The sequence below is a fragment of the Eucyclogobius newberryi genome, unplaced genomic scaffold, assembly GCF_026437365.1.
Source record: "Eucyclogobius newberryi isolate DKJ021-1_F unplaced genomic scaffold, fEucNew1.0.hap1 SCAF_12, whole genome shotgun sequence".
NCBI lineage: Eukaryota > Metazoa > Chordata > Actinopteri > Gobiiformes > Gobiidae > Eucyclogobius > Eucyclogobius newberryi.
In genome coordinates, this window is record NW_027315746.1 from 3,334,710 (window position 1) to 3,361,996 (window position 27,287).

Genomic DNA, 27,287 nt, shown 5'->3' on the forward strand with positions numbered 1-27,287 from the left:
TTTTTAAGCTAATTTGTTTTTTTAAAATGCAGTAAAACGTTCCTGTGGAAGTCTGAGCGCCAACAACACTGTGTCTGAGGGCCACGTTTGGCTCCCGGGCCATAGTTTGGACACGTACGAGACTGTGAGGGCATCCGGTGTGAAAAAGACCCTGCTAAATCGAAGTTTCGGGTTGTCCGTTTGGCGCTTCCGGGCCACCGTACCGGGTTTGACCGCACGAAAACACTGTAAAACCGACAACCGAGCGCATTTGTAATATGTAACCGTAATCATCCACATTATCGCTCAATAAAATACACTTTTGTCCTCATCGCTACACAACATGCTTTAGAATTTTCTTGCATTATCTCTTTTAAATTGTCTCGAGACCCTTTAAACGTTTGCACACAAATATTGTACATTTCCCAATTTCAAACAAAGACAATAAATAATAAGGCTGTTGTGGCGTTGATATGAGCCAATGACGAGTGCCAGAGGATGAACACCATCGTCATGGGCTCTGGAGGTAATTACGGTTAGAGTTAATTAACATCTCAGCGTCTAACAGTCGAGTTAAAATAGAAGTGAGAAAAAAGTGTTAATTTGTGAAAGTGTGGACGCCACCGGCAACGGTTTTGTTTACACACTTTGCTCGTGGAGGAGTTTTTAAATGATGAAACCAAAAGTAAAGAGTCTTTTTGGACAGGATTAGAGTCTTTTCCCTCTGTGAAACTGACTCAATATTGATTAAAAATGTCTGTTTATGTCTTTTTATTTTATTGTTTTATTTATATATTTATTTTATAGTTTATAGTTTTATTCTATTTGCTGTTTTTTGCCACTATTTATTAGTTATTGTTATTATTATTGGTATTATTATTATCTATTTATTCTTTTAGATAATGTATTTATTGTTATTTATTTATTTTAATTGAAAAAAAAACTTTGCTATTGTATTGTATCTATTCAAACAAATAAAAAATAATTGTGTGATATAATAAGTGTATTTTTTTAATTCTATTATTATTTTACTATTTTATTGTATTATATTTATTCACATTTTCATTATTATGTTCAGGAGCAGGTGTATTTATTATTTATTGTATCATGATTATCTTTTTTACTGTTATTATATTGTATTTATTCATATTTTTATCGTAATCTCCAGGAGCAGGTCTATTTATTTGTATTTTTCTAATTTTTAAATCTAAAAATCAACATAAAACAACAATAAAACAAACTGACCTGTGCAAAGAAAGCGGACAAGTGTATTTATAACGTTGTGTGCCGCCGTTTATAAAATGTGCAGTTATTTCTGTCTCACTCCTGTCCTCCAGGGGGCGCTGAACGACAGAACGACCCTGGCGTGACCTGCAGGGGGCGCTGACCGGCAGAAGGACCCTGGCGTAACCTCCAGGGGGCGCTGAACGGCAGAACGACCCAGGCGAGACTTCCAGGGGGCACTGAACGACAGAAGGACCCGGGCGTGATCTCCAGGGGGCGCTGAACGACAGAACGACCCTGGCGTGACCTGCAGGGGGCGCTGAACGACAGAACGACCCGGGCGTGATCTCCAGGGGGCGCTGAACGACAGAACGACCCGGGCGTGATCTCCAGGGGGCGCTGAACGGCAGAACGACCCGGGCGTGATCTCCAGGGGGCGCTGAACGACAGAACGACCCTGGCGTGACCTCCAGGGGGCGCTGAACGGCAGAACGACCCAGGCGTGACCTCCAGGGGGCACTGAACGACAGAACGACCCGGGCGTGATCTCCAGGGGGCGCTGAACGGCAGAACGACCCGGGCGTGATCTCCAGGGGGCGCTGAACGACAGAACGACCCTGGCGTGACCTCCAGGGGGCGCTGAACGGCAGAACGACCCAGGCGTGACCTCCAGGGGGGACTGAACGACAGAACGACCCGGGCGTGATCTCCAGGGGGCGCTGAACGGCAGAACGACCCAGGCGTAATTTCCAGGGGGCGCTGAACGGCAGAACGACCCTGGCGAGACTTCCAGGGGGCACTGAACGACAGAACGACCCTGGCGTGACCTCCAGGGGGCGCTGAACGACAGAACGACCCGGGCGTGACCTCCAGGGGGCGCTGAACGGCAGAACGACCCTGGCGTGACCCCCAGGGGGCGCTGAACGGCAGAACGACCCTGGCGTGACCTCCAGGGGGCGCTGAATGGCAGAACGACCCGGCCGTGACCTCCAGGGGGCGCTGAATGGGAGAACGACCCTGGCGTGACCTGCAGGGGGCGCTGAACGACAGAACGACCCGGGCGTGACCTCCAGGGGGCGCTGAACGACAGAACGACCCAAGCGAGACTTCCAGGGGGCACTGAACGACAGAACGACCCGGGCGTGACCTCCAGGGGGCGCTGAACGACAGAACGACCCTGGCGTGACCTCCAGGGGGCGCTGAATGGCAAAACAACCCTGACGTGACCTCCAGGGGGCGCTGAACGGCAGAACGACCCAGGCGAGACTTCCAGGGGGCAGTGAACGACAGAACGACCCGGGCGTGACCTCCAGGGGGCACTGAACGACAGAACGACCCGGGCGTGATCTCCAGGGGGCGCTGAACGGCAGAACGACCCAGGCGTAACTTCCAGGGGGCGCTGAACGGCAGAACGACCCTGGCGAGACTTCCAGGGGGCACTGAACGACAGAAGGACCCGGGCGTGATCTCCAGGGGGCGCTGAACGACAGAACGACCCTGGCGTGACCTGCAGGGGGCGCTGAACGACAGAACGACCCGGGCGTGATCTCCAGGGGACGCTGAACGACAGAACGACCCTGGCGTGACCTCCAGGGGGCGCTGAACGGGAGAATGACCCTGGCGTGACCTACAGGGGGCGCTGAACGGCAGAACGACCCGGGCGTGACCTCCAGAGGGCGCTGAACGGCAGAACAACCCGGGCGTGACCTCCAGAGGGCGCTGAACGGCAGAACGACCCTGGCGTGACCTCCAGGGGGCGCTGAACGGCAGAACGACCCAGGCGTGACCTCCAGAGGGCGCTGAAGGGCAGAACGACCCTGGCGTGACCTCCAGGGGGCGCTGAACGGCAGAACGACCGGGGCGTGACCTCCAGGGGGCGCTGAATGGCAGAACGACCCTGGCGTGACCTTCAGGGGGCGCTGAACGGCAGAACGACCCGGGCGTGACCTCCCGGGCGTGACCTCCAGGGCCGCTGAACGGCAGAACGACCCGGGCGTGTCCTAACGGCCTTGGCACGTCCGGCGTGTAAACGTGATGGTTGCTGTGCTGCGCTGCCCCCTCTGGTGAGCGTTTAGCGCCGCGCTCACGTTCCGCGCTCACTTGACTCAAATTTATTGGTGTAATTTAAAGGGGAAAATCTCTCCCCGAAGTTTAATCTCGTGCTCTTAATTTGAAAGGCGCGACTAAATCCCGCCGGTCCTGAGTGCTATTACTTTGAAACATCTCAGCGTTTTACGTCGGGCAATTAATAATAGATTCACCTCGATTTATCTAACGGTAAAATAGAACAACATTTACTGCCTCGTGTCAAAGCCTCTGTTCGTTTAACTCAATAAAATCATAAATAAATCGATAAGACTAAAAAAGAAGTGCTGACCTAATTAAAGGGGCGGTACCTAATGTTTTTGAAGGAATACAGTCTCTCTGCTTGTTTTGGTTCCACACGTTTAAAGGAGCAGTAAACACGTTCTAATGGTCGCCGAGCAACCGTTTCAGTTCAGACACAGAACAAACAGTCTCACACACAAGACGCCACGAACTGATTTTGCTTTCGCTCAAATCAAACCAGAGAACGTTCGATCCGACTTTGCGTTTCATTTCAGATTGAAAAACATTCCGCCGGTGCCAGCGAAAGCGGCAAAGACTTTTGATCAAAGTCAGAAAAGCGGCAAATGAAATCTTTTTAACCATTTGCCCCGAAGTTTGGATCGACTCCGTCTCATTCTGACGCGCCAAAACAAACCGCACGATTCTGGCTCAATTCAAACGTGTCAGGAAATCAATCAACTTTTGTTACGAGCGTCGGGCGATCGTCAAACTTCTGCTGCTTATTTTCTGCAGCCGAGACTTATCCATGAACTGTAGCAAACGCAAAGTTCAAATAAGCTGTTAAAGTATGTACAGCAATATACAATAAACTCAGAGTAATCAGAGTATTTCACTCTTTCATGTGGTGGTTTTTAAAATAAAGTCACTTTGCTAAAATTGGTTTTCAACATAAAGTCACTTTCGTAAAATTAGAGGAATGCATCGTGGATTTGGCCGTGCGGATTGTCGGTTTTTTTATTTTTTTTAATTGCGCATGATTACGGAGAAAATGTCACTTGTAAAAAGTAAATGATGCTGGGAAACTGCCCCCTTGTGGCGAGAGCGTGTGGGGTTTTTAATAATAAATAAACGCAACACAAACGGTGAAACAAACATGACGTTTTTAAATTAGATGTTTTTTTTTTACACTAAAATATGGTGCGACTCGAGGTTAAAGTACTCTCAGAATACAGTGCTCTGACTTGAACTTTTAGCTAATGTAAACTCCGAGCTAAAAGTTCGATATAATGTTTATTATTTTGTACTTTATGCTAACTCGGGTGTACTTTTAGACCGTTTGGGGTTTGTGGACGACTTTCAATTCATTCTAGTTGTATTTATTATTATTATTTAATTGAAACATGATTAGAAAAGCTAGTCGATGTATAATATTCGCTCTGGGGAATCTTGTGTAGGACAGGGGCACACTCGGTCCCTCACGGTATTCATGCAGAAACAACTTAGTAACATCTCAATTTTATGACGCATTTGATAAACAATATTTTGCACATGATAATCCTTAATGCCGTATATTCTGGACTATAAATCACACCTTTTTTCATAGTTTTGGCCGGTGTGCGACTTATACTTATATTTATACTTATATACTTATACTCCGGTGCGACTTATATGTGATATTATTTGTTATTTTCACACTTGCAACTGCATTTCATACTCCAGTGCGACTTGTATATGTTTTTTTCATCTCTTTTATGCATTTTTTGGCTGGTGCGACTTATACTCTGGAAAATAATGTATATTTTAATGCTTTTAAGAATCGTATCTTTCAAATCTGAGCCGACGGTCGAGAGGTCGAGAGGTCGTGAAGTGACGGCGTTCGTAGCGTTTAGAATAGAACATTTACGGCTTCGTCTTTACTCGAGTCTGTTACATTTCCCGCATGTTCGTCTTACTTTGTGAACGCGTAATACAATGATTAAAGCCGTCATCAAATGTAATTACATCACTTTGAAACCAGGTGCATCGTCGTCCCACTTTACGCTTTTCTCCTGCACAAAGCTCCAGACCTGCGCCGCTCAAACTCATTATTCTCGCCTTATTAGAGAAACGCGTGGCGGTAAACATCTTTATTCCGTCTCTTCAAAAAAAAACCTGCATTGTTAAGAAGTAATTCAAGGTCTGTAATGGCGCCTGAGGTTTATCTTTGTAATGGATGTAAGGCGTTTGAACGGGGCGTACGAGTGCGCCGTGTTTATGATTCACGGGAAAAGGAAAGTGCGCCGGTCACGAAATATAATCTGAGAGCAATAACTGTGGCTTTAGAGACCGGCAAATTATAGTTTTATAGAAAATAACGGCCGCGTTTAGTCAAACACTTACGTTACGAGCAATATATTTGAAATAAATTGTAAGATGTCGCTGTTGGTTTTGGGTTTTTAACACGTATGAGCAGAAAGACAAAGATGATTGAGGAAATAGACTGAAGATAAAGTTACATAAACGGTCTAGAAAGATTGTTATACTTCGGAGCCGATCGAACATGAAAAAGTTTGTATTTACGCCAAACGCACGTGTAAAAGCAGCAGATTGACAGTCTTTCTGAACCTGGGCTCCTTCAAAAGATCCAGAACTGCCCAAGGAAAGTGTTGTGCTGATGGGAAGTACACGAATACGACAAATACATGCTTTCTGTGTACGCGTTCTGACTGTACACACATCTGCACGTACATGTACACATCACTTTTGGACATAATCCTGTTCTAATCGTCATTATCATCATTAAATTCGCAACTGTTGTGCTAAAGGAACACTTTTTTTCCATTAGCGATGTTGTTGTTTTGACTGGAATGTTTCACGGCATAACATGTGTCTATCTTCATGGAAACGAGCTGACGTCAACGCCAAACCAAGTACTTTGGCAGTAAAAATGGCTGTAATGGATTAAATCATAGAGATGTTCACAACACACTTCATTCTGAGCATTATTCATTGATAATTGTTAAGTTTTGGTCCGTTTGACAGTGATTAGACGGTAGGACGGGGTGAAGCTCAGGGAGAGACATTCGGACAGACGCTGGATTCAGGCTTGCTGGGGGCGTAATAATAAAACTGTTGCACGCCACATTTGTTTCTTTTCAAGCACAAGTTCAAAAACAAGGACATGTCTCGTGCAAAACTGGGACGAATCGATGGTTTTTGGCTGAATCCGCCGGGACACGGGACGCCGGGCTGAAAAGTGGGACGGTCTTACACGCTCCCACAAACCCTGACCACACTGTCATTTACATCGTCCGCTGAAGCCGTGGCAACAACAGCTCCAGATGACACGGAACTAGACGACGGATTCACGTTAAACACGGCAATTAACCATTAAAAACCTCTCTTTTCGATGAGTTGTCATGTCCAAAATATTTCAGTATTTCTTGATATTTTGGTGAAAGTTTGGACCAACAAAGCAAACAAAACTACAGTATATTTAATCATTTACGTCAAATATTATTTCCCCTAATCCGACCAAATGGTGAAGTTTTCTTTCTTTTTACTTCCCAGCAAATTAAGGCTAAAACTAACGGTTATTCTAGCGGTCGGCAAGTCAAATTATAATTTAAATACATTATCGACCAAAAAAAGGTTGAAAAGAATAAATAAATGAAGAATATTTAAGGACAAAGTGTATTATTGATGTAGTTAGTTTGTTTTTTGACACGTTATTAGTTTGTTTTTTGACACGTTATTTCTTATAAAAAGACGTCGGAGTCTGTTTAGTAACAACTACAAATATTAAAACACAATTACGATTTGTTTTCATAGTTGATAAGTCGCGATTGGGTAGATTAACTGTTGCAGCCCTACACCAAACTAAACGACACTAGACGCTGCCATTAACTGCACGATTTCCTCCACAGCAAACACATTTTATACAGAACAGTTGACTTGTTGTTGCACGTAAGAGTTGACATTTTAACACAGATCAACCCACTTCCTTAAGCCTTTTCTCATTGAAATGAATGGACTTCCTTCTTAAGTGGAGAGGGGCCAAAACAAACGCAAATGCGCATCAGAAGCAGCCAGAAGTAAAAACAATGGAATAAAGTGGATCGCCTGAATATTTTGGACACTTTTTGCCACTGCTGCTACTTTTTTTTTCTACTCACGAGGAGGAAATTAGCCTCGCAACAAATCAGAAGTTCTCTCATCACAAACACGGCTCTTAATCTTGTCTATCTGGCTCTGTTTGGTGATAGATTCCCTTTCTTTGTCCCTGTAATAACCTCGTCCCGCTGCAGACTTCATCGCCGCTGTGTATATTTGCTCTGTGGCCCTTCGTGCTCCGGCTCGTCGCTCGCGGCTGAGCGTAACCGGCGAGCTCGCCCTTACCTCGCTTCTCCCCGAAGTAGAGGGTCTGCTGGGCCGTGTTGGACCACTGCAGGGACGAGTTATCGCTCTCGTCCACTCGGCAGGTCAGTGTCACCGTCCCCCCCACGGAGACGGTCTCGTCGGTGGTGCTGGGCTGCAGCGGGTCGTAGTCTGGGAAACGAGAGGAGGCGAGAGGTTAGCGTGGTCAGAGAGGTTAGCGTGGTGCGCGAGGCGGGCCGAGGGCGCGGCGGCGGCGACCGTGTCGGGCCTTTCAGGGATATAAAAGAGATTTCATCATCCACAACAACAACAACAACAGGTGAAGCGTCTGTGAAGAGACCCTCGAACCATCGGGTGACTGATACAACCGAGCGACGGCGATGCTAGCACAAACCCTTTTGCCCTTTTGATAATAACCACGTCAAGTTTATTTATAGAGCGTATTTCTGAGCAAACGGAGCTGCCTGAAGTGCTGCACTGGCAATATAAAGTCTAGTGTAAATATTGAAAAAACTTTCTCCAGCTGAACTCAGACGAGACTGAAATCATTGTCTTTTGCCCAAAGAAACAAAGAGAGAGTATTAGTGGTCACCTCCAGAGTCTCGCTCTAAAACCTACAAACCAAGTTAGAAATCTGGACTCAGACTTGAACTTTAACAGCCACATCAAATCAATATCATCAGCAGCTTTTTAACATCTAAAAACATTGCCATAATCAAAGGTAAAGTGTTGAGACTTATCCAGGTTCGACCAGCTGCAGTACATCCAGAACGCTGCTGCTCGGGTCCTGACTAGAACCAGGAAGTACCATCACATTAGTCCTGTTCTCAGGTCTCTGCACTGCCCCCTGTGGCTCAGAGAATAGACTTTAAAGCAGCTCCGTGGCCTAGCACCAAAGTACATCTCGGACAATCGGACATGCTCTTACTGTTCTAGATTATTCTTATCAGTAGCATCTTCTGCCACACTGCGTTCAGTTCTACTTTAGGCCTGGGTTTGTCGGAAATCCTTTAGTTTCAGACAGGTTTGAATCCAGATAAAGACGCGCCCATTCGCCCTCTGCTGGGGGTGGTTGGCAACTCATTACAAATCCTCACGTTACTGTAATCAAGTAGCTTTTTGAAGTCAATTGTACTTGTACTTGTACTTGTAATTGAGAGTTATTTCGCCACAAGCTGGCGAGAGGACTATTAGTTCCGTAAGGCAGCGTGAAGCGCTCGCCCACTTCCAAACACTCACTAACGCACTCCTCCGCTCATGCACGCCCCGTGCAGACTAATTAGTATTAGGAAAATTGAACATTACCGTTGTAAACGAGCAAAGCCCGTGCAAAAGTACGCACTAAACGAGTTAAAAATCTCCTTTTTCTAAAGTTAAAAAAATTGTCGCGTCAGCACCCCCAAATGTACCAAAAATGCATTGAGAGATAGGAAATGACCAAAAAAAAGAGAAGAGAAGAGGCAAGAGAAGTAAAAAATATTATTAAGGCAACGCAGCCGCCCAACCAAATGTCGGCCATGTTGGTTCTAAAATGGCTTAGCATGACTCGGGAGTTTTTCCAAATGTTGTACTTTTAGTGACTCCTCCCAGGGTGTGGAGTGGGTGTGGGACATAAAAAAAAAATCAAAATTACATTGACCCTGTCACGGTCTCTGTGCGGCGAAGCCGCAAACTGTAGCTAGAATTTCAGAAATTTCCCAAATTTTAAATTTGCTGCCGTTTGCGCAGATAAAGTCCGAATTGCGTCAAATTAGAATCAGTTGTTAAACTCTTTACCCTAAACCTACTTGAAGTGAAATAAATAAATTTAGTCAATACGACCCATGTCATAATTGTTATGGCTTTGCAGTAGCGATAACAGAAACCTTCCATGTTATTCCAATGGGGAAATTGCCAGAACATGTTTACACTTTATACTTTTACTAACTCCTCAGACCACTCCTGAGACTCATCTTCAGGAGTGGGCCATCAAAAGTTATCAAAATTTTCATTCTAAGAGCCACGGACTTTGTGCGGCGGAGCTGCAAACTTTTCTTCTTTATATGTAAGGCAAAGGGAAGAAGACACGACAGCGTCACGGATTCAGCAGTAGGTGTAATAAAAGGAAAATTGGGGCGCGTTAGCTTGCGGCTATATTTGTTGTTTTTTCTGTTACTAAAGTACAATTTTTGTCGCAGTACTCGTACTTGTAATTGGGTGAATCTGAGCCGTTTGACTGTACTTGTACTCGAGTTCAGATCCTTCCACCACTACCATGATTACTTTTACTTGCTTCTATTCACAGTCCGTCTTCTAAGTTGCACTGTGGCTTTTCTGTCTGCGATAGTGTTTAAGGTTTCAGGGGTTTGTGCGCTCGCCTTTGTGCGCTCGCCTCTGACAGAGATCGACCGTCAGCGACATGCGCATCTGAAAAGACAAGCCAAAATAGCAAAGGCAAATCAGATAAAGCCACAAAATGCATTACAGGCTGCTCTAGTCTCTTTTCTCATCTCTCCCTCCCTCTCTCTCTCTCCCCCTCTCTCCCCCTCTCTCTCTCCCTCTCTCTCTCCCCCTCTCTCTCTCCCTCCTCTCCCCCTCTCTCCCCCTCTCTCTCCCCCTCTCTCTCTCTCCCTCCTCTGCCCCTCTCTCTCTCTCCCTCCTCTCCCCCTCTCTCTCTCCCCCTCCCTCTCTCCCTCTCTTTCGCTGTCAGACAGTCGTATGAGTCTATCTATCTTTGTGAGCGCGCACACACTTGCTGTCAGGGCGTCCAAAACCAGACAAATGGTGGTATCTGTGCAGCCCTGCAGGGGCCCTGCCTCAGCCCGGACAGAGTCAGACAGGTACCAGAGGAACACGGGTCTAATACACGGGACTAACACACAGAACTGACACACGGGTCTAACTCATGGGACTAACACACGGGACTAACACACGGGTCTAACACACGGGTCTAACACACGGGACTAACACACGGGTCTAACACACGGGTCTAACACATGGTCTAATACACGGGTTTAACACACGGGTCTAACACCCAGGTCTAACACAGATCTAACAAAGAGCTTAACACGGGCCTAACACATGTTTAACACATGTCTTAACACAGGTCTAACACACAGGTTTAACACAGGTCTAACACACAGGTCTAACACGGGACTAACTCACGGGACTAACACACGGGACTAATACACAGGTCTAACACAGATCTAACAAAGAGCTTAACACGGGCCTAACACAGGTTTAACACATGTCTTCAAACAGGTCTAACACACAGGTTTAACACATGTCTTCACACAGGTCTAACACACAGGTTTAACACATGTCTTCACACAGGTCTAACACACAGGTTTAACACATGTCTTCACACAGGTCTAACACACAGGTTTAACACATGTCTAACACACAGGTCTAACACACAGGTCTAACACATGTCTTCACACAGGTCTAACACACAGGTCTAACACACAGGTCTAACACATGTCTTCACACAGGTCTAACACACAGGTTTAACACATGTCTTCACACAGGTCTAACACACAGGTCTAACACACAGGTCTAACACACAGGTCTAACACACAGGTTTAACACATGTCTTCACACAGGTCTAACACACAGGTCTAACACAGGTCTAACACACAGGTCTAACACACAGGTTTAACACATGTCTTCACACAGGTCTAACACACAGGTTTTACACATGTCTTCACACAGGTCTAACACACATGTTTAACACATGTCTTCACACAGGTCTAACACACAGGTTTAACACACAGGTTTAACACATGTCTTCACACAGGTCTAACACACAGGTCTAACACACAGGTTTAACACATGTCTTCACACAGGTCTAACACACAGGTTTAACACATGTCTTCACACAGGTTTAACACACAGGTCTAACACACAGGTTTAACACACAGGTTTAACACATGTCTTCACACAGGTCTAACACACAGGTTTAACACATGTCTTCACACAGGTCTAACACACAGGTCTAACACACAGGTTTAACACATGTCTTCACACAGGTCTAACACACAGGTCTAACACACAGGTTTAACACATGTCTTCACACAGGTCTAACACATGTCTTCACACAGGTTTAACACACAGGTCTAACACACAGGTTTAACACATGTCTTCACACAGGTCTAACACACAGGTTTAACACATGTCTTCACACAGGTCTAACACACAGGTTTAACACATGTCTTCACACAGGTCTAACACACAGGTTTAACACATGTCTTCACACAGGTCTAACACACAGGTTTAAGACAGGTCTAACACACAGGTCTAACACACAGGTCTAACACACAGGTTTAACACATGTCTTCACACAGGTCTAACACACAGGTTTAACACATGTCTTCACACAGGTCTAACACACAGGTCTAACACACAGGTCTAACACACAGGTTTAACACATGTCTTCACACAGGTCTAACACACAGGTTTAACACATGTCTAACACACAGGTCTAACACACAGGTTTAACACATGTCTTCACACAGGTCTAACACACAGGTCTAACACACAGGTCTAACACATGTCTTCACACAGGTCTAACACACAGGTCTAACACACAGGTCTAACACACAGGTTTAACACATGTCTTCACACAGGTCTAACACACAGGTCTAACACACAGGTTTAACACATGTCTTCACACAGGTCTAACACACAGGTTTTACACATGTCTTCACACAGGTCTAACACACATGTTTAACACATGTCTTCACACAGGTCTAACACACAGGTTTAACACACAGGTTTAACACATGTCTTCACACAGGTCTAACACACAGGTCTAACACACAGGTTTAACACATGTCTTCACACAGGTCTAACACACAGGTTTAACACATGTCTTCACACAGGTTTAACACACAGGTCTAACACACAGGTTTAACACACAGGTTTAACACATGTCTTCACACAGGTCTAACACACAGGTTTAACACATGTCTTCACACAGGTCTAACACACAGGTCTAACACACAGGTTTAACACATGTCTTCACACAGGTCTAACACACAGGTCTAACACACAGGTTTAACACATGTCTTCACACAGGTCTAACACACAGGTTTAACACATGTCTTCACACAGGTCTAACACATGTCTTCACACAGGTCTAACACACAGGTTTAACACATGTCTTCACACAGGTCTAACACACAGGTTTAACACATGTCTTCACACAGGTCTAACACACAGGTTTAACACATGTCTTCACACAGGTCTAACACACAGGTTTAACACATGTCTTCACACAGGTCTAACACACAGGTTTAAGACAGGTCTAACACACAGGTCTAACACACAGGTCTAACACACAGGTTTAACACATGTCTTCACACAGGTCTAACACACAGGTTTAACACATGTCTTCACACAGGTCTAACACACAGGTCTAACACACAGGTCTAACACACAGGTTTAACACATGTCTTCACACAGGTCTAACACACAGGTTTAACACATGTCTAACACACAGGTCTAACACACAGGTTTAACACATGTCTTCACACAGGTCTAACACACAGGTCTAACACACAGGTCTAACACATGTCTTCACACAGGTCTAACACACAGGTCTAACACACAGGTCTAACACACAGGTTTAACACATGTCTTCACACAGGTCTAACACACAGGTCTAACACACAGGTTTAACACATGTCTAACACACAGGTCTAACACACAGGTTTAACACATGTCTTCACAAAGGTCTAACACACAGGTTTAACACATGTCTTCACACAGGTCTAACACACAGGTCTAACACATGTCTTCACACAGGTCTAACACACAGGTCTAACACACAGGTTTAACACATGTCTTCACACAGGTCTAACACACAGGTTTAACACATGTCTTCACACAGGTCTAACACACAGGTTTAACAGATGTCTTCACACAGGTCTAACACACAGGTCTAACACACAGGTTTAACACATGTCTTCACACAGGTCTAACACACAGGTCTAACACACAGGTTTAACACATGTCTTCACACAGGTCTAACACACAGGTCTAACACACAGGTTTAACACATGTCTTCACACAGGTCTAACACACAGGTTTAACACATGTCTTCACACAGGTCTAACACACAGGTCTAACACACAGGTTTAACACATGTCTTCACACAGGTCTAACACACAGGTTTAACACACAGGTTTAACACATGTCTTCACACAGGTTTAACACATGTCTTCACACAGGTCTAACACACAGGTCTAACACACAGGTTTAACACATGTCTTAACACAGGTCTAACACACAGGTCTAACACACAGGTTTAACACATGTCTTCACACAGGTCTAACACACAGGTTTAACAGATGTCTTCACACAGGTCTAACACACAGGTCTAACACACAGGTTTAACACATGTCTTCACACAGGTCTAACACACAGGTCTAACACACAGGTTTAACACATGTCTTCACACAGGTCTAACACACAGGTCTAACACACAGGTTTAACACATGTCTTCACACATGTCTAACACACAGGTTTAACACATGTCTTCACACAGGTCTAACACACAGGTCTAACACACAGGTCTAACACACAGGTTTAACACATGTCTTCACACAGGTCTAACACACAGGTTTAACACATGTCTTCACACAGGTTTAACACACAGGTCTAACACACAGGTTTAACACATGTCTTCACACAGGTCTAACACACAGGTTTAACACATGTCTTCACACAGGTCTAACACACAGGTTTAACACATGTCTTCACACAGGTCTAACACACAGGTCTAACACACAGGTTTAACACATGTCTTCACACAGGTCTAACACAAAGGTTTAACACATGTCTTCACACAGGTTTAACACACAGGTCTAACACACAGGTTTAACACATGTCTTCACACAGGTCTAACACACAGGTTTAACACATGTCTTCACACAGGTCTAACACACAGGTTTAACACATGTCTTCACACAGGTCTAACACACAGGTTTAACACATGTCTTCACACAGGTCTAACACACAGGTTTAAGACAGGTCTAACACACAGGTCTAACACACAGGTCTAACACACAGGTTTAACACATGTCTTCACACAGGTCTAACACACAGGTTTAACACATGTCTTCACACAGGTCTAACACACAGGTTTAACACATGTCTTCACACAGGTTTAACACACAGGTCTAACACACAGGTTTAACACATGTCTTCACACAGGTCTAACACACAGGTTTAACACATGTCTTCACACAGGTCTAACACACAAGTTTTACACATGTCTTCACACAGGTCTAACACACATGTTTAACACATGTCTTCACACAGGTCTAACACACAGGTTTAACACACAGGTTTAACACATGTCTTCACACAGGTCTAACACACAGGTCTAACACACAGGTTTAACACATGTCTTCACACATGTCTAACACACAGGTTTAACACATGTCTTCACACAGGTCTAACACACAGGTCTAACACACAGGTTTAACACATGTCTTCACACAGGTCTAACACACAGGTTTAACACATGTCTTCACACAGGTTTAACACACAGGTCTAACACACAGGTTTAACACATGTCTTCACACAGGTCTAACACAAAGGTTTAACACATGTCTTCACACAGGTCTAACACACAGGTCTAACACACAGGTTTAACACATGTCTTCACACAGGTCTAACACAAAGGTTTAACACATGTCTTCAAACAGGTTTAACACATGTCTTCACACAGGTCTAACACACAGGTTTAACACATGTCTTCACACAGGTCTAACACACAGGTTTAACACATGTCTTCACACAGGTCTAACACACAGGTTTAACACATGTCTTCACACAGGTCTAACACACAGGTTTAACACATGTCTTCACACAGGTCTAACACACAGGTTTAAGACAGGTCTAACACACAGGTCTAACACACAGGTTTAACACATGTCTTCACACAGGTCTAACACACAGGTTTAACACATGTCTTCACACAGGTCTAACACACAGGTCTAACACACAGGTCTAACACACAGGTTTAACACATGTCTTCACACAGGTCTAACACACAGGTTTAACACATGTCTAACACACAGGTCTAACACACAGGTTTAACACACAGGTTTAACACATGTCTTCACACAGGTCTAACACACAGGTCTAACACACAGGTCTAACACATGTCTTCACACAGGTCTAACACACAGGTCTAACACACAGGTCTAACACACAGGTTTAACACATGTCTTCACACAGGCCTAACACACAGGTCTAACACACAGGTCTAACACACAGGTTTAATACATGTCTAACACGCAGGTCTAACACACAGGTTTAACACATGTCTTCACACAGGTCTAACACACAGGTTTAACACATGTCTTCACACAGGTCTAACACAGGTTTAACACATGTCTTCACACAGGTCTAACACACAGGTTTAACAGATGTCTTCACACAGGTCTAACACACAGGTCTAACACACAGGTTTAACACATGTCTTCACACAGGTCTAACACACAGGTCTAACACACAGGTTTAACACATGTCTTCACACAGGTCTAACACACAGGTTTTACACATGTCTTCACACAGGTCTAACACACAGGTTTAACACATGTCTTCACACAGGTTTAACACACAGGTCTAACACACAGGTTTAACACATGTCTTCACACAGGTCTAACACACAGGTCTAACACACAGGTTTAACACATGTCTTCACACATGTCTAACACACAGGTTTAACACATGTCTTCACACAGGTCTAACACACAGGTCTAACACACAGGTTTAACACATGTCTTCACACAGGTCTAACACACAGGTCTAACACACAGGTTTAACACATGTCTTCACACAGGTCTAACACGGATGAGGAGTTATTTTCGGCACGTTGATGGTGACATTCTGAATAAAGGTTTGGAGTTCAAGTCTCAGTTTTCTACACACACAACTCACTCCAAAAAAATATGAAATTGATTAAAATTAACCATTTGTTGGCCAACAGTTTGCACAGTTCTTTTTCCTGAAATCACTACATTCCCATAGCCATAAAACAATTACAAAGTACAGTTTTAAATAGGCCCTAAAACAATTTTGATTGACTTTTGAATGTGATTCTTTTACTTTTATTTATTCTTACATATCTGCACTTTAACGCAACAAAACGGAGCACTTCTTCCACCAGTGGCTGCAATGAACGTGATCTGAGAAACACCAAACGAGTCCGGTGTTTTTACGTTTGCGGACTTCAAAACAGCCCAGGGAAACTCAGTGACCTTTGACCCCACAAAACTGGGAAACTTGGAACAGTGTTTTCTTATGCTCAGAGGAAGAGGATGCATCAAACACGACAAACAAACCAGCATAAACGAAGCAAAATACGACTCCGGGGAGCGTTTTTGAGGGTGGAACAAGGCCATAACCTGGTCAAAGTAACGAGAACAAAGAGCTCCCTGACTTCTACCTTCTACAGACAATTCCCTTTTTCACAAAGGCCAGAACTTACTCAATTTACCACGAGCCGGCGTTGGCATTCCGAGCGCCAACCCTCCGATTCACGCCAAACGGCCACCCACAGGTCAACGACGCCTCCTATCGCGCATCGCAGCTTCCGACACTCGCCGGCGTCGCTTTTAACCGGCGCCCGTGTCTCAATAAGACCCGAGCACGCCGGCGAGGGAGCGGAATTATGCAGATCGGGCCGAGACGCGGCGCGAGCGGGAAGACGGGAATACAAATGACCCGCGATAATGGAGGTTTTTAAAAAGAAGGCGAGTGAGCCGGCGAGGCTATTCAAATCCCGGGGAATTACGGACGTTAGCGCGCTCCCCTGATAGCCGCCGATGGAGCCGCGTGATTAGCGAGATACGAAGCGCCGGGGATAACGAAGAAGAAGAGAGGGCCGCCGATTAGGATGGGGGGGGGGGTTAATGTGGCGAGCGGGAGGGATTTGGTGAGAAAACGGTGAGAATTTTGAACCGCTGCCGTCGCAATTAGCAATTTAAAAGGAAACGTGATGTCTTTTGAATGGGGAAAGACCTGGAAAACGGGTCAAATGTGATGTTAAAGTGAGACGTTACGAAACCACTCTGTGCGGTCGGGTTTAGGAGGAGCAGAGTTGTCAGGATTCGGACAGGTTTGTGTTGTGCATTATCTGTTTCCGGCGCCGCTCTGGGACGGATTTTCTTTTTTTCTCGTCCCGGGTGTAAACATCTGCTTGAGTGAGCTTCAAAGGAAAGGAACCGGTGCCCACACGAACAGAAAGAGGAGGCTCGGGAAAGGATGGAGGAGGCGAAGAGACAAGGAGCAGAGAAAAGGTTGCACAGCACGATACGCAAAAGGGATATTAGGACGTTTTACATAAAGTAACGTATGGCGGGTTTTTACCATCTCTAATGTTGACTTTATTTGGTGTGTTTGTACCTGTCGTACATATAAATGATAGTTTTACACCGATCGAGCAGAAACGCAAAACGCTGAAAAGTCTGAAGAAAATGACAGGAAGTGACATCACACCAGGGACACTCATGCAGGAAGTGACATCACACCTGATTCCAGTCAAAGTTTATGCAGAATTTACACAAAGAAACAACTTTTCTGACTCTTTAAACATTAATTCAACACAACAAAGTCGCTCTCATGTGTTTGTCAAATAATATAAACTGTGACATTAGATGAGTTTTGGCCCAGTGTTTGCTGGGTAATTTCCTAGTGTGATGTCATCAATTACAAACAAGAAGTGAAATTATAAACGTAAAAAAATTGCTATTCTGAGATAACGTTTTTATGATTTTGAACACAATTCAAAATACATTTATCTTGACTGCATTTTAGTTCAATGAGTCGTGCGACCTGTAGGGGGCGCGTTAACGATGCTTCTGGCGGAGGGGCCGTCACTGCTCTGCCCGGAATGTTCTACAGTGTGGCATTAAAACGTGTGTATCGCCATGACTATAAGCTGGTACGTTTGAGAAAAGAAAACACCCCGAATTAGAAACGTTTAAAGTAAATGTAAGATACGTTTAATGCCAAACAGTGGAACATTCTAGACGAAGCAGAGAAGTTACATGGTGCACCTTTAAATTTAGATATTAGCTTATTGTTTATTTTCTTTTTTTTATGCAAAGATTTAGAGTTTAGCTAGTCTGGGTTTGGCCAATCAAAGGTCAAAGGTCATCAAAATGGCGCCTATAAACAGTCAAAAGTCTAAATTTAGCCAGGACAACGTGAGAATGGTTAAAAAATAAATCAAGTCTCACATTTCAAAATCATTGCCTCACTTTTGACAATATCGATTAAAAAACGACAACACAATTACGCTTTGGCGCATGTGAAAAACAGCGAGCGGCCAAAAGGCCTCTGAAGTGCGATTGTTCAGGGTCCGGCTGGAGCTCGGCCAACAGGAGCGATCAGAGCCGGGGCCCCAGGACTGCCCCGGGGCCAAACGCTTTCACACAACGCTTCAATGAGCGACTAAATCCGACCGCGTCCAAAACAACAGGTGGACGCGACTCGTAAAGCTGCTTTAAGTCACTTCAAACGGACGGAACATGTCGCTTTAGTCGTTTTGATGCTTCGTTTCACTGTCAGGTTTTGTGATTTTAATCTGTTCACAGCTCAATACACCACACAACATTTGGATTTTGAAGGATTATCAACACAAAAACCACGACTATATGAGGTTTAGTGTTCTTAAATTCAACCTTTCTTATTTGTGGCGAGAGAACATTTTAAATTATTTCTAAAACAACTTTTTGAATCCAGCATTTTTCACCAAATCAGAAAAAAAATGACAGAAATCTGTTTTAAATGACTGGAAAACCGATGGGATTCTGTTTGTTTAGTTGTTTTGAGGTTCGTTTAGTTGTAGTTGTGATTTTTAACGGTAAGTGCCACAGTAACAGTTTTAAACCGTCTGAAGCAGCCAAAAGTCGTTCTTCACTTTCCCAACACGTTCCCTGCATCCAAATCATCCAAATCATCCAAATCATCCAAATCATCCAAATCATCCAAATCATCCAAATCATCCAAATCATCCAAATCATCCAAATCAAATCAAAATATCCAAATCAAATCAAAATATCAACAATAACTAGCATGCTAAAAACAACTAGCATGCTAAAAACAACTAGCATGCTAAAAACAACTAGCATGCTAACGGAGCACTTCCTGGTTCTTGGACAGTAAAAAAACACGTTAAAATTAGATGCAAACAGCACACAACTTTTTAACTTCAGCGGCACCTAATTAAATATATATATATATATATATATATATATATATATATATATATATATATTTTTTTTTTTTAATTATAGATTATTTAAACGATAACACTTTCTAATTACTACAGTTTTAATTTCCTTAATAAAACATGAATAAAGACTTAATCCATAATGGACAAATTGTTTATTAAGAATGATCCAGGCTTCGTAGGTTAACTATTTAACTGATTATCTAATAACTTAATTAAGCCGTTAATAAGCCTGAGTCACTGTGATGTCATTCTTTATTAAGGCTAAATAGGGCGTAGTTATTACAAAGTATTGAAACAAGTTATACAAATGGGAAACAACATCTGAATTAGTCCCAGTTGCTCCATTCTTGCCCAAACGTGGGACTTCACGTCTTTAAAACTCTTGAGGAGACGTTCGTGCGGCGCTGACCTGGTTTCGCCCTGAGGTTGAGTGCATCTGGATTAGCATCTCCTGTAATAGCATCAGGGCTAATGCTAAAGCTAATCCGCCGGTTGGCATGACTCAGGGTTAAAGGGATGTTCCGGGGAAGATATTTTAACCGAGGAGTTCACGAGGTTTACACGGGACGCCGGGAGCAGAGGCACAGTCCAGAGCAGTGACCGCTACACACCTGAACCAGCGCCTGACAGTCCAGAGCAGTGACCGCTACACACCTGAACCAGCGCCTGACAGTCCAGAGCAGTGACCGCTACACACCTGAACCAGCGCCTGACAGTCCAGAGCAGTGACCGCTACACACCTGAACCAGCGCCTGACAGTCCAGAGCAATGACTGCTACACACCTGAATCCCTCTGTGATGTCATCAGTGTGCGACACAGAGACAGTTTAAACCATGGTTGGACTAAATAAAGGTGTTTTATGGTCTTATTGTGTCGGATCAGAACTGTTGTGTCGTTTATGTGGAGTTTGGCTCTTGTTTACAGTCTGGTTGCTATGGTAACAGCTGTGGAATCACCTCTACACGTCATTTGTGCTCACGTCCAACCAGGAAGTACAATTATAAACGTTATGGTAAAAATGTTTAGTGAAATCTGAAATATAATCGTGTTTAATATGTTTTAGTGAAATGATACAGAACATTTTGGTGAATTAGAGACTAAAATATGACTGAGAACACGCAAATGTTACTTTTCTCAGGTCAGCAGGTCCTTGTTATATATTTCAGTACAAGTTCTCAAAATCTCCTCATTTTTTTGGGTACAGGCCGCACGTCTTTACGTTTGTAACTCTTCCACAGTTAGCTCGCCCTGGACACTAACGCACGCCGCTCATTTAACCCAGGACGATAAATAACGCCCTAAATCTGTTCAAACTGAGGGTTTATGCGCCGCACGGGGTAAATGTGTAAATGTGACGCAGACTCAGCGCTAAGCCGGACTCGGCAGGAGCGGACCAAAACTCTGGACGTATGAGAGACGTTAAGGCGTGGCCCAGACACAGATGAAATACAAAAGAAAAACAAGTCCGAGTAAACGACGGGCCATCGCGGAGAGACGTACTCGCGCCAAATGTTTTATAAATGATTCTAGTTCTGACGATGGTGGAAAACTATAATCCACCCGCGACGTCCATTTTGTGTGCGTTATCGCTTTAAACGCCGATGTAAATAAGGTTTAACGTCCGCAAAAACGTGACTTAACAGTGATTAACAGGCTAAAGTACACAAAACACAGAAACGTCCTGCAGCGTGACAGCGACGCTTTTCTGTTACGTTTGTGGCAGTTAATACAGTTTTTAAGGAAAGTACAGCACGTATTCTTGACAAAAACTGCACGTGTCGCCATTTTAAATCTAGAAAATAAGTTGAATGTTTTAATGCAAAGTGTGGCATGAAAAACTGCTTGTTTAAAAAGACAAAAAAAAGTTTTTCTAGGATTTTCTTATTTCTGTCAAATTAAAACTTTAATTTAAAACAAACAAACGTGTGCTTGTTTGATGTTCTGCAGTTGTGTTTTCTACCAAAAAAAATAAAAAAAACTATTGAAAATGTTAGAAATAATCCTTTAAGACTGTTACATAAGATCTAAACACCAGAGACATATATAATAATTCATCATTTACTTTTAAAACTGTAAGTCTAAAGGATGTTTAATACATTTTAATATTTATTATGATTATGTACTTTGTGACAGCAACAAATTATTTGATAAAAAACATCAAGTACCGCGGACATTTACAGCCAATTTCAGCACAAAATTCAAACCTGATTTATAAACATTAGAGTGAAAAAGAAAATCTGTAGAAAAGTCTTCTGGCTCTCGATCATATGAAGCGAAACCTTCACTTCACAAAAGCCCAAAAAATCTCTAAACTCCGGCTAAACTTTTGAGGTGAAGTCGAGTTTGTAATTCACTCCTGACGCGACGCGAACGTAACCGCCGTCTCCTCCAACTCTCACGCCCGAGGACGACGGAGATATTTAAGGCAACGCAATTTACACCTCCTCCACCCAGAGCCGACAGGAAAGGAGAGGTGTGAGGGCGGAGGGAGGGAGGGAGGGAGGGAGGGAGTGAAGGCGGGAAAGAGGGAGTGAGAGAGGGCAGGAGGGAGGGAGGGAGGGAGTGAAGGCGGGAAAGAGGGAGTGAGAGAGGGCAGGAGGGAGGGAGGGAGGGAGTGAAGGCGGGAAAGAGGGAGTGAGAGAGGGCAGGAGGGAGGGAGGGAGGGAGTGAAGGTGGGAAAGAGGGAGTGAGAGAGGGCAGGAGGGAGGGAGGGAGGGAGGGAGTGAAGGCGGGAAAGAGGGAGTGAGAGAGGGCAGGAGGGAGGGAGGGAGGGAGTGAAGGCGGGAAAGAGGGAGTGAGAGAGGGCAGGAGGGAGGGAGGGAGGGAGTGAAGGCGGGAAAGAGGGAGTGAGAGAGGGCAGGAGGGAGGGAGGGAGGGAGTGAAGGCGGGAAAGAGGGAGTGAGAGAGGGCAGGAGGGAGGGAGGGAGGGAGTGAAGGTGGGAAAGAGGGAGTGAGAGAGGGCAGGAGGGAGGGAGGGAGGGAGGGAGGGAGTGAAGGCGGGAAAGAGGGAGTGAGAGAGGGCAGGAGGGAGGGAGGGAGGGAGTGAAGGCGGGAAAGAGGGAGTGAGAGAGGGCAGGAGGGAGGGAGGGAGGGAGGGAGGGAGTGAAGGCGGGAAAGAGGGAGTGAGAGAGGGCAGGAGGGAGGGAGGGAGGGAGTGAAGGCGGGAAAGAGGGAGTGAGAGAGGGCAGGAGGGAGGGAGGGAGGGAGTGAAGGCGGGAAAGAGGGAGTGAGAGAGGGCAGGAGGGAGGGAGGGAGGGAGTGAAGGCGGGAAAGAGGGAGTGAGAGAGGGCAGGAGGGAGGGAGGGAGGGAGGGAGGGAGGAAGGGAGGGAGTGAGTGAGTGAGGGAGGGAGGGAGTGAGGGAGGAAGAGAGTGAGGGAGGGAGAGAGGGAGGGAGGGAGAGAGAGAGGGAGAGAGGGAGGGAGGGAGGGAGAGAGGGAGGGAGGGAGGGAGAGTGGGAGTGAGGGAGGGAAGGAGGGAGGAAGGGAGGGAGGGAGAGTGGGAGTGAGGGAGGGAAGGAGGGAGGGAGGGATGGAGGGATGGTAAGCAAGCGCACGAGAGGGAGAGATCTGCAAAGTCGCTTAAAAACTTGTTTCTAGGGACGTCACAATGTCAAATTTGAGTGTTTCGATCATTGGAAGAAAGAACACCACGATTATTACTGAGACTGTGACCGAACAACTCGAATCTTTATTTTTCTTGAATTCTTGATTTAAAGGTTATTTTATCAGAAAATATGTGTCGCTATTGTCAGTGAATAAACTAGTATATGCCCTAAACTAGTATCTCACTGGTGCCCCAAACTAGTATCTCACTGGTGCCCCTAAACTAGTAGCTCACTGGTACCCCTAACTAGTATCTCACTGGTGCCCCTAAACTAGTATCTCACTGGTGCCCCTAACTCGTATCTCACTGGTGCCCCAAACTAGTATCTCACTCACTGGTGACCCAAACTAGTATCTCACTGGTGCCCCTAACTCGTATCTCACTGGTGCCCCAAACTAGTATCTCACTCACTGGTGACCCAAACTAGTATCTCACTGGTGCCCCTAAACTAGTAGCTCACTGGTGCCCCTAACTAGTATCTCACTGGTGCCCCTAAACTAGTATCTCACTGGTGCCCCTAAACTAGTATCTCACTGGTGCCCCTAAACTAGTATCTCACTGGTGCCCCTAAACTAGTATCTCACTGGTGCCCCTAAACTAGTATATCACTGGTACCCCAAAGTACAGACTCTAAAAACACACAACAAAAGACCTTTTTATAACAAAGACAGCGGCATTATTGAATGAAAGGATCCATGAATAATCAAATATTTCAGATATATTCAATATTACCATTATATTCTGTATCTATAAGCTTCAGTCACCGTATTTCAACTTCCACTTTAATCGCTAGTTTGAGCCCAATAATGTCGTACCCACGATAAAAGTTTTACATTTGTCACAGTTTTACATTTTCATTCAAACCATACGATAAAAGCACATTACGGTCTTATCAGTCTCTGGCGTTCCGCATTCATTCCGTCCGTCAACATGAAAAAGGCCCTACACTCGCACACCGTCCTCGTTATCCTCACGCACACCGTCCTCGTTATCCTCACGCACACCGTCCTCGTTATCCTCACGCACACCGTCCTCGTTATCCTCACGCACACCGTCCTCGTTATCCTCACGCACACCGTCCTCGTTATCCTCACGCACACCGTCCTCGTTATCCTCACGCACACCGTTCTCGTTATCCTCACGCACACCGTCCTCGTTATCCTCACGCACACCGTCCTCGTTATCCTCACGCACACCGTCCTCGTTATCCTCACGCACACCGTCCTCGTTAGTCCAATTCATCTGAAAATGGCGCAGAGCCTCACCAAACACTCAGTTTCAAATCTCCCAGATTCGCGTCCCCAAAGGTCGAGCCCCGACAGAGACTCTTGCGCCGTTTGCGAGTCCATAAACCATCTCCAGACTCATTAAAGCGCGTCCATTATCACGCACTTTAGTCCGTTTATCTTACGGTAATTACCTCTGCTGCCAGTAGAGGGAGCGCCGACACCGAACCTCGACGAGGGAACGAAAGTCACGTTTACTTTACAACGCGGGTCCAAAAAAAGTACCAAAAAAGTACAAAAGAGCGAGTTTAAAGGGCAAAAGCAGTATAAATAATGCAGAATGTGTGTTCTTTTCGTCCGCAACGCAACAAACAAATGTCAAATGTCTTCCTCCAAAACTCTGAATCTTGTTAAAAATCCGATAAATTGCACCGTCCGGTAGCGCCGGTTTGAAGCGCGATGAATAATGCAATAAAGCAACGAGGAAAAAAACACACAAGCACACACAGAACATGCATTAAATGAGACGCAAAATAAGGTTTAAGAATGAGGTTACGAGGTCCGGCGGCGCTGCGGCGGATGAAACCCAAAACACGCCCGATTTTGTAATTAAGCATTTTCCCCAAACATTAGCAAACATCTCGTTCCCGCGCTAACGCCCTCGGTCCTGGAGGTATTAAACACGTGGGAGTTTGAAGCGTTCCTCTTGGAAGGCGGCTCGTAATCGCGTTAAGTCCCTGCGCGGCGGCGGCGGCGACACCGAAGGATTCAAAGCGCCCCGTCTTCCTCCTCGTCTCCTTCCTCGTCTCCTTCGCTCGCTTCCTCCCTCGCTCCTCTGCGTTTTTTTTTCAGCTTTAATTCCGCCGCACATTTTTCTCTCGGGGAGGATTTTTGCTGTTGTGGTTAATTAGCGTGGGTTAACCGACTTTGTTTGCCGTCGTTTCCGCTGCCGCTGCCCACGTGTAAATAGTAGAAGTAGATGTTGTTGCATGAAAAGTGTCATTTGAAAGAAAAACGAAATATGCTGTGAATGTTCTATGTGGTGAAAAGATGAGCCTGAGAACGCGTTAGAAAAAACGAATGGACAAATGTTGTGTAATACACCCTAAATGTTAAGTAATACACACTAAACATAAGTAATACACCCTAAACGTTAAGTAATACACACTAAACATAAGTAATACACCCTAAATGTTGAGTAATATATCCTAAACATAAGTAATACACCCTAAATGTTGAGTAATATATCCTAAACATAAGTAATACACCCTAAATGTTGAGTAATATATCCTAAACACAAGTAATACACCCTAAATGTTGTGTAATACACCCTAAACATAAGTAATACACCCTAAATGTTGAGTAATATATCCTAAACACAAGTAATACACCCTAAATGTTGAGTAATATATCATAAACATGAGTAATACACCCTAAATGTTGAGTAATACACACTAAACATGAGTAATACACCCTAAATGTTGAGTAATACACACTAAACATGAGTAATACACCCTAAATGTTGAGTAATACACACTAAACATAAGTAATACACCCTAAATGTTGAGTAGTAAACCCTAAACATAAGTAATACACACTAAATGTTGAGTAGTAAACCCTAAACATAAGTAATACACACTAAATGTTGAGTAATACACACTAAACATAAGTAATACACCCTAAATGTTGAGTAATATATCATAAACATGAGTAATACACACTAAATGTTGAGTAATATACACTAAACATAAGTAATACACACTAAATGTTGAGTAATACACCCTAAATGTTGAAAGTTGAGTAAATCACCTCATCAAAATTGAACCAGGACTAGACCCAAAATCAAACCTGAACTGGACCAGGACATGTCCAAACTGAGTCCACATCAGGTCCAAAATCTGCTGAATGTAAACTCTCTACCCTCAGAAGCCAGGTAAACCACATGAGGCCGACACATTCTCCCTCAGACTCCTCCTTGTTGACCTGAACGCGCTCGTCCGGCCCGAGATCCCGCCTCCTCCAGTGCTGATCCCGCCTCCTCCAGCGGCGGAGTGTTTGTTCTGCCGAGAAGAACCTGCTTTTGATTTATGCTTCTGTCCACACCTTCACGAGACATAAAATCACATGACGCTCTGACGGGGAAGAACGCCAGCAGCACCGAACGCACCGCGGAGTTATGGCCCATTACGCACACGCACACGCCTACACACACAGAGATGGACAGTGTGGAGACGACGCTGCGACACAAGGTCACATGACAGACGCTACTTTAGACTTCGTTTGAGCTTTAGACCGTGTAATAACGTATTTTCCTCGTCACAAATAGAACCTGGAGTTGCATTTACGTTCTTACGTGCTTGTCTGGAGGTCCTCAGAAAGCACTCAGTCACAAACGACCCAGATTTGTGACGCCTAAGTTAGAAAATTGCCTTCGTTACCTCTGCGCGCCTACATCGGCACGTCGGGGGCAAGCTAGCTTTTTTTGTTTTTGTTCCACGTGGTAAGTTCCCTCTGCTGCCAGTAGACGGAGCGCTAACACCAAACAAGTTAATGCGCCGTACAAAGTGTGAGCGGGAGATGTTCGTTACCTCTGCGCGCCTATATCGGCACGTTGGG

At 44.7% G+C, this 27,287-nt stretch overlaps 1 protein-coding gene across 1 annotated transcript in view; it reads right to left on the reverse strand.

Annotated features, from left to right (window-relative positions):
- Positions 1–27,287, reverse strand: part of atp1a2a (ATPase Na+/K+ transporting subunit alpha 2a) — a 440,146-nt gene that overhangs the window by 124,185 nt on the left and 288,674 nt on the right. Inside the window, exon 2 of the mRNA XM_072440595.1 lies at positions 7,630–7,779. Coding sequence (XP_072296696.1) covers positions 7,630–7,779 — 150 coding nt within the window. The remainder of the gene's footprint in view (positions 1–7,629; positions 7,780–27,287) is intronic.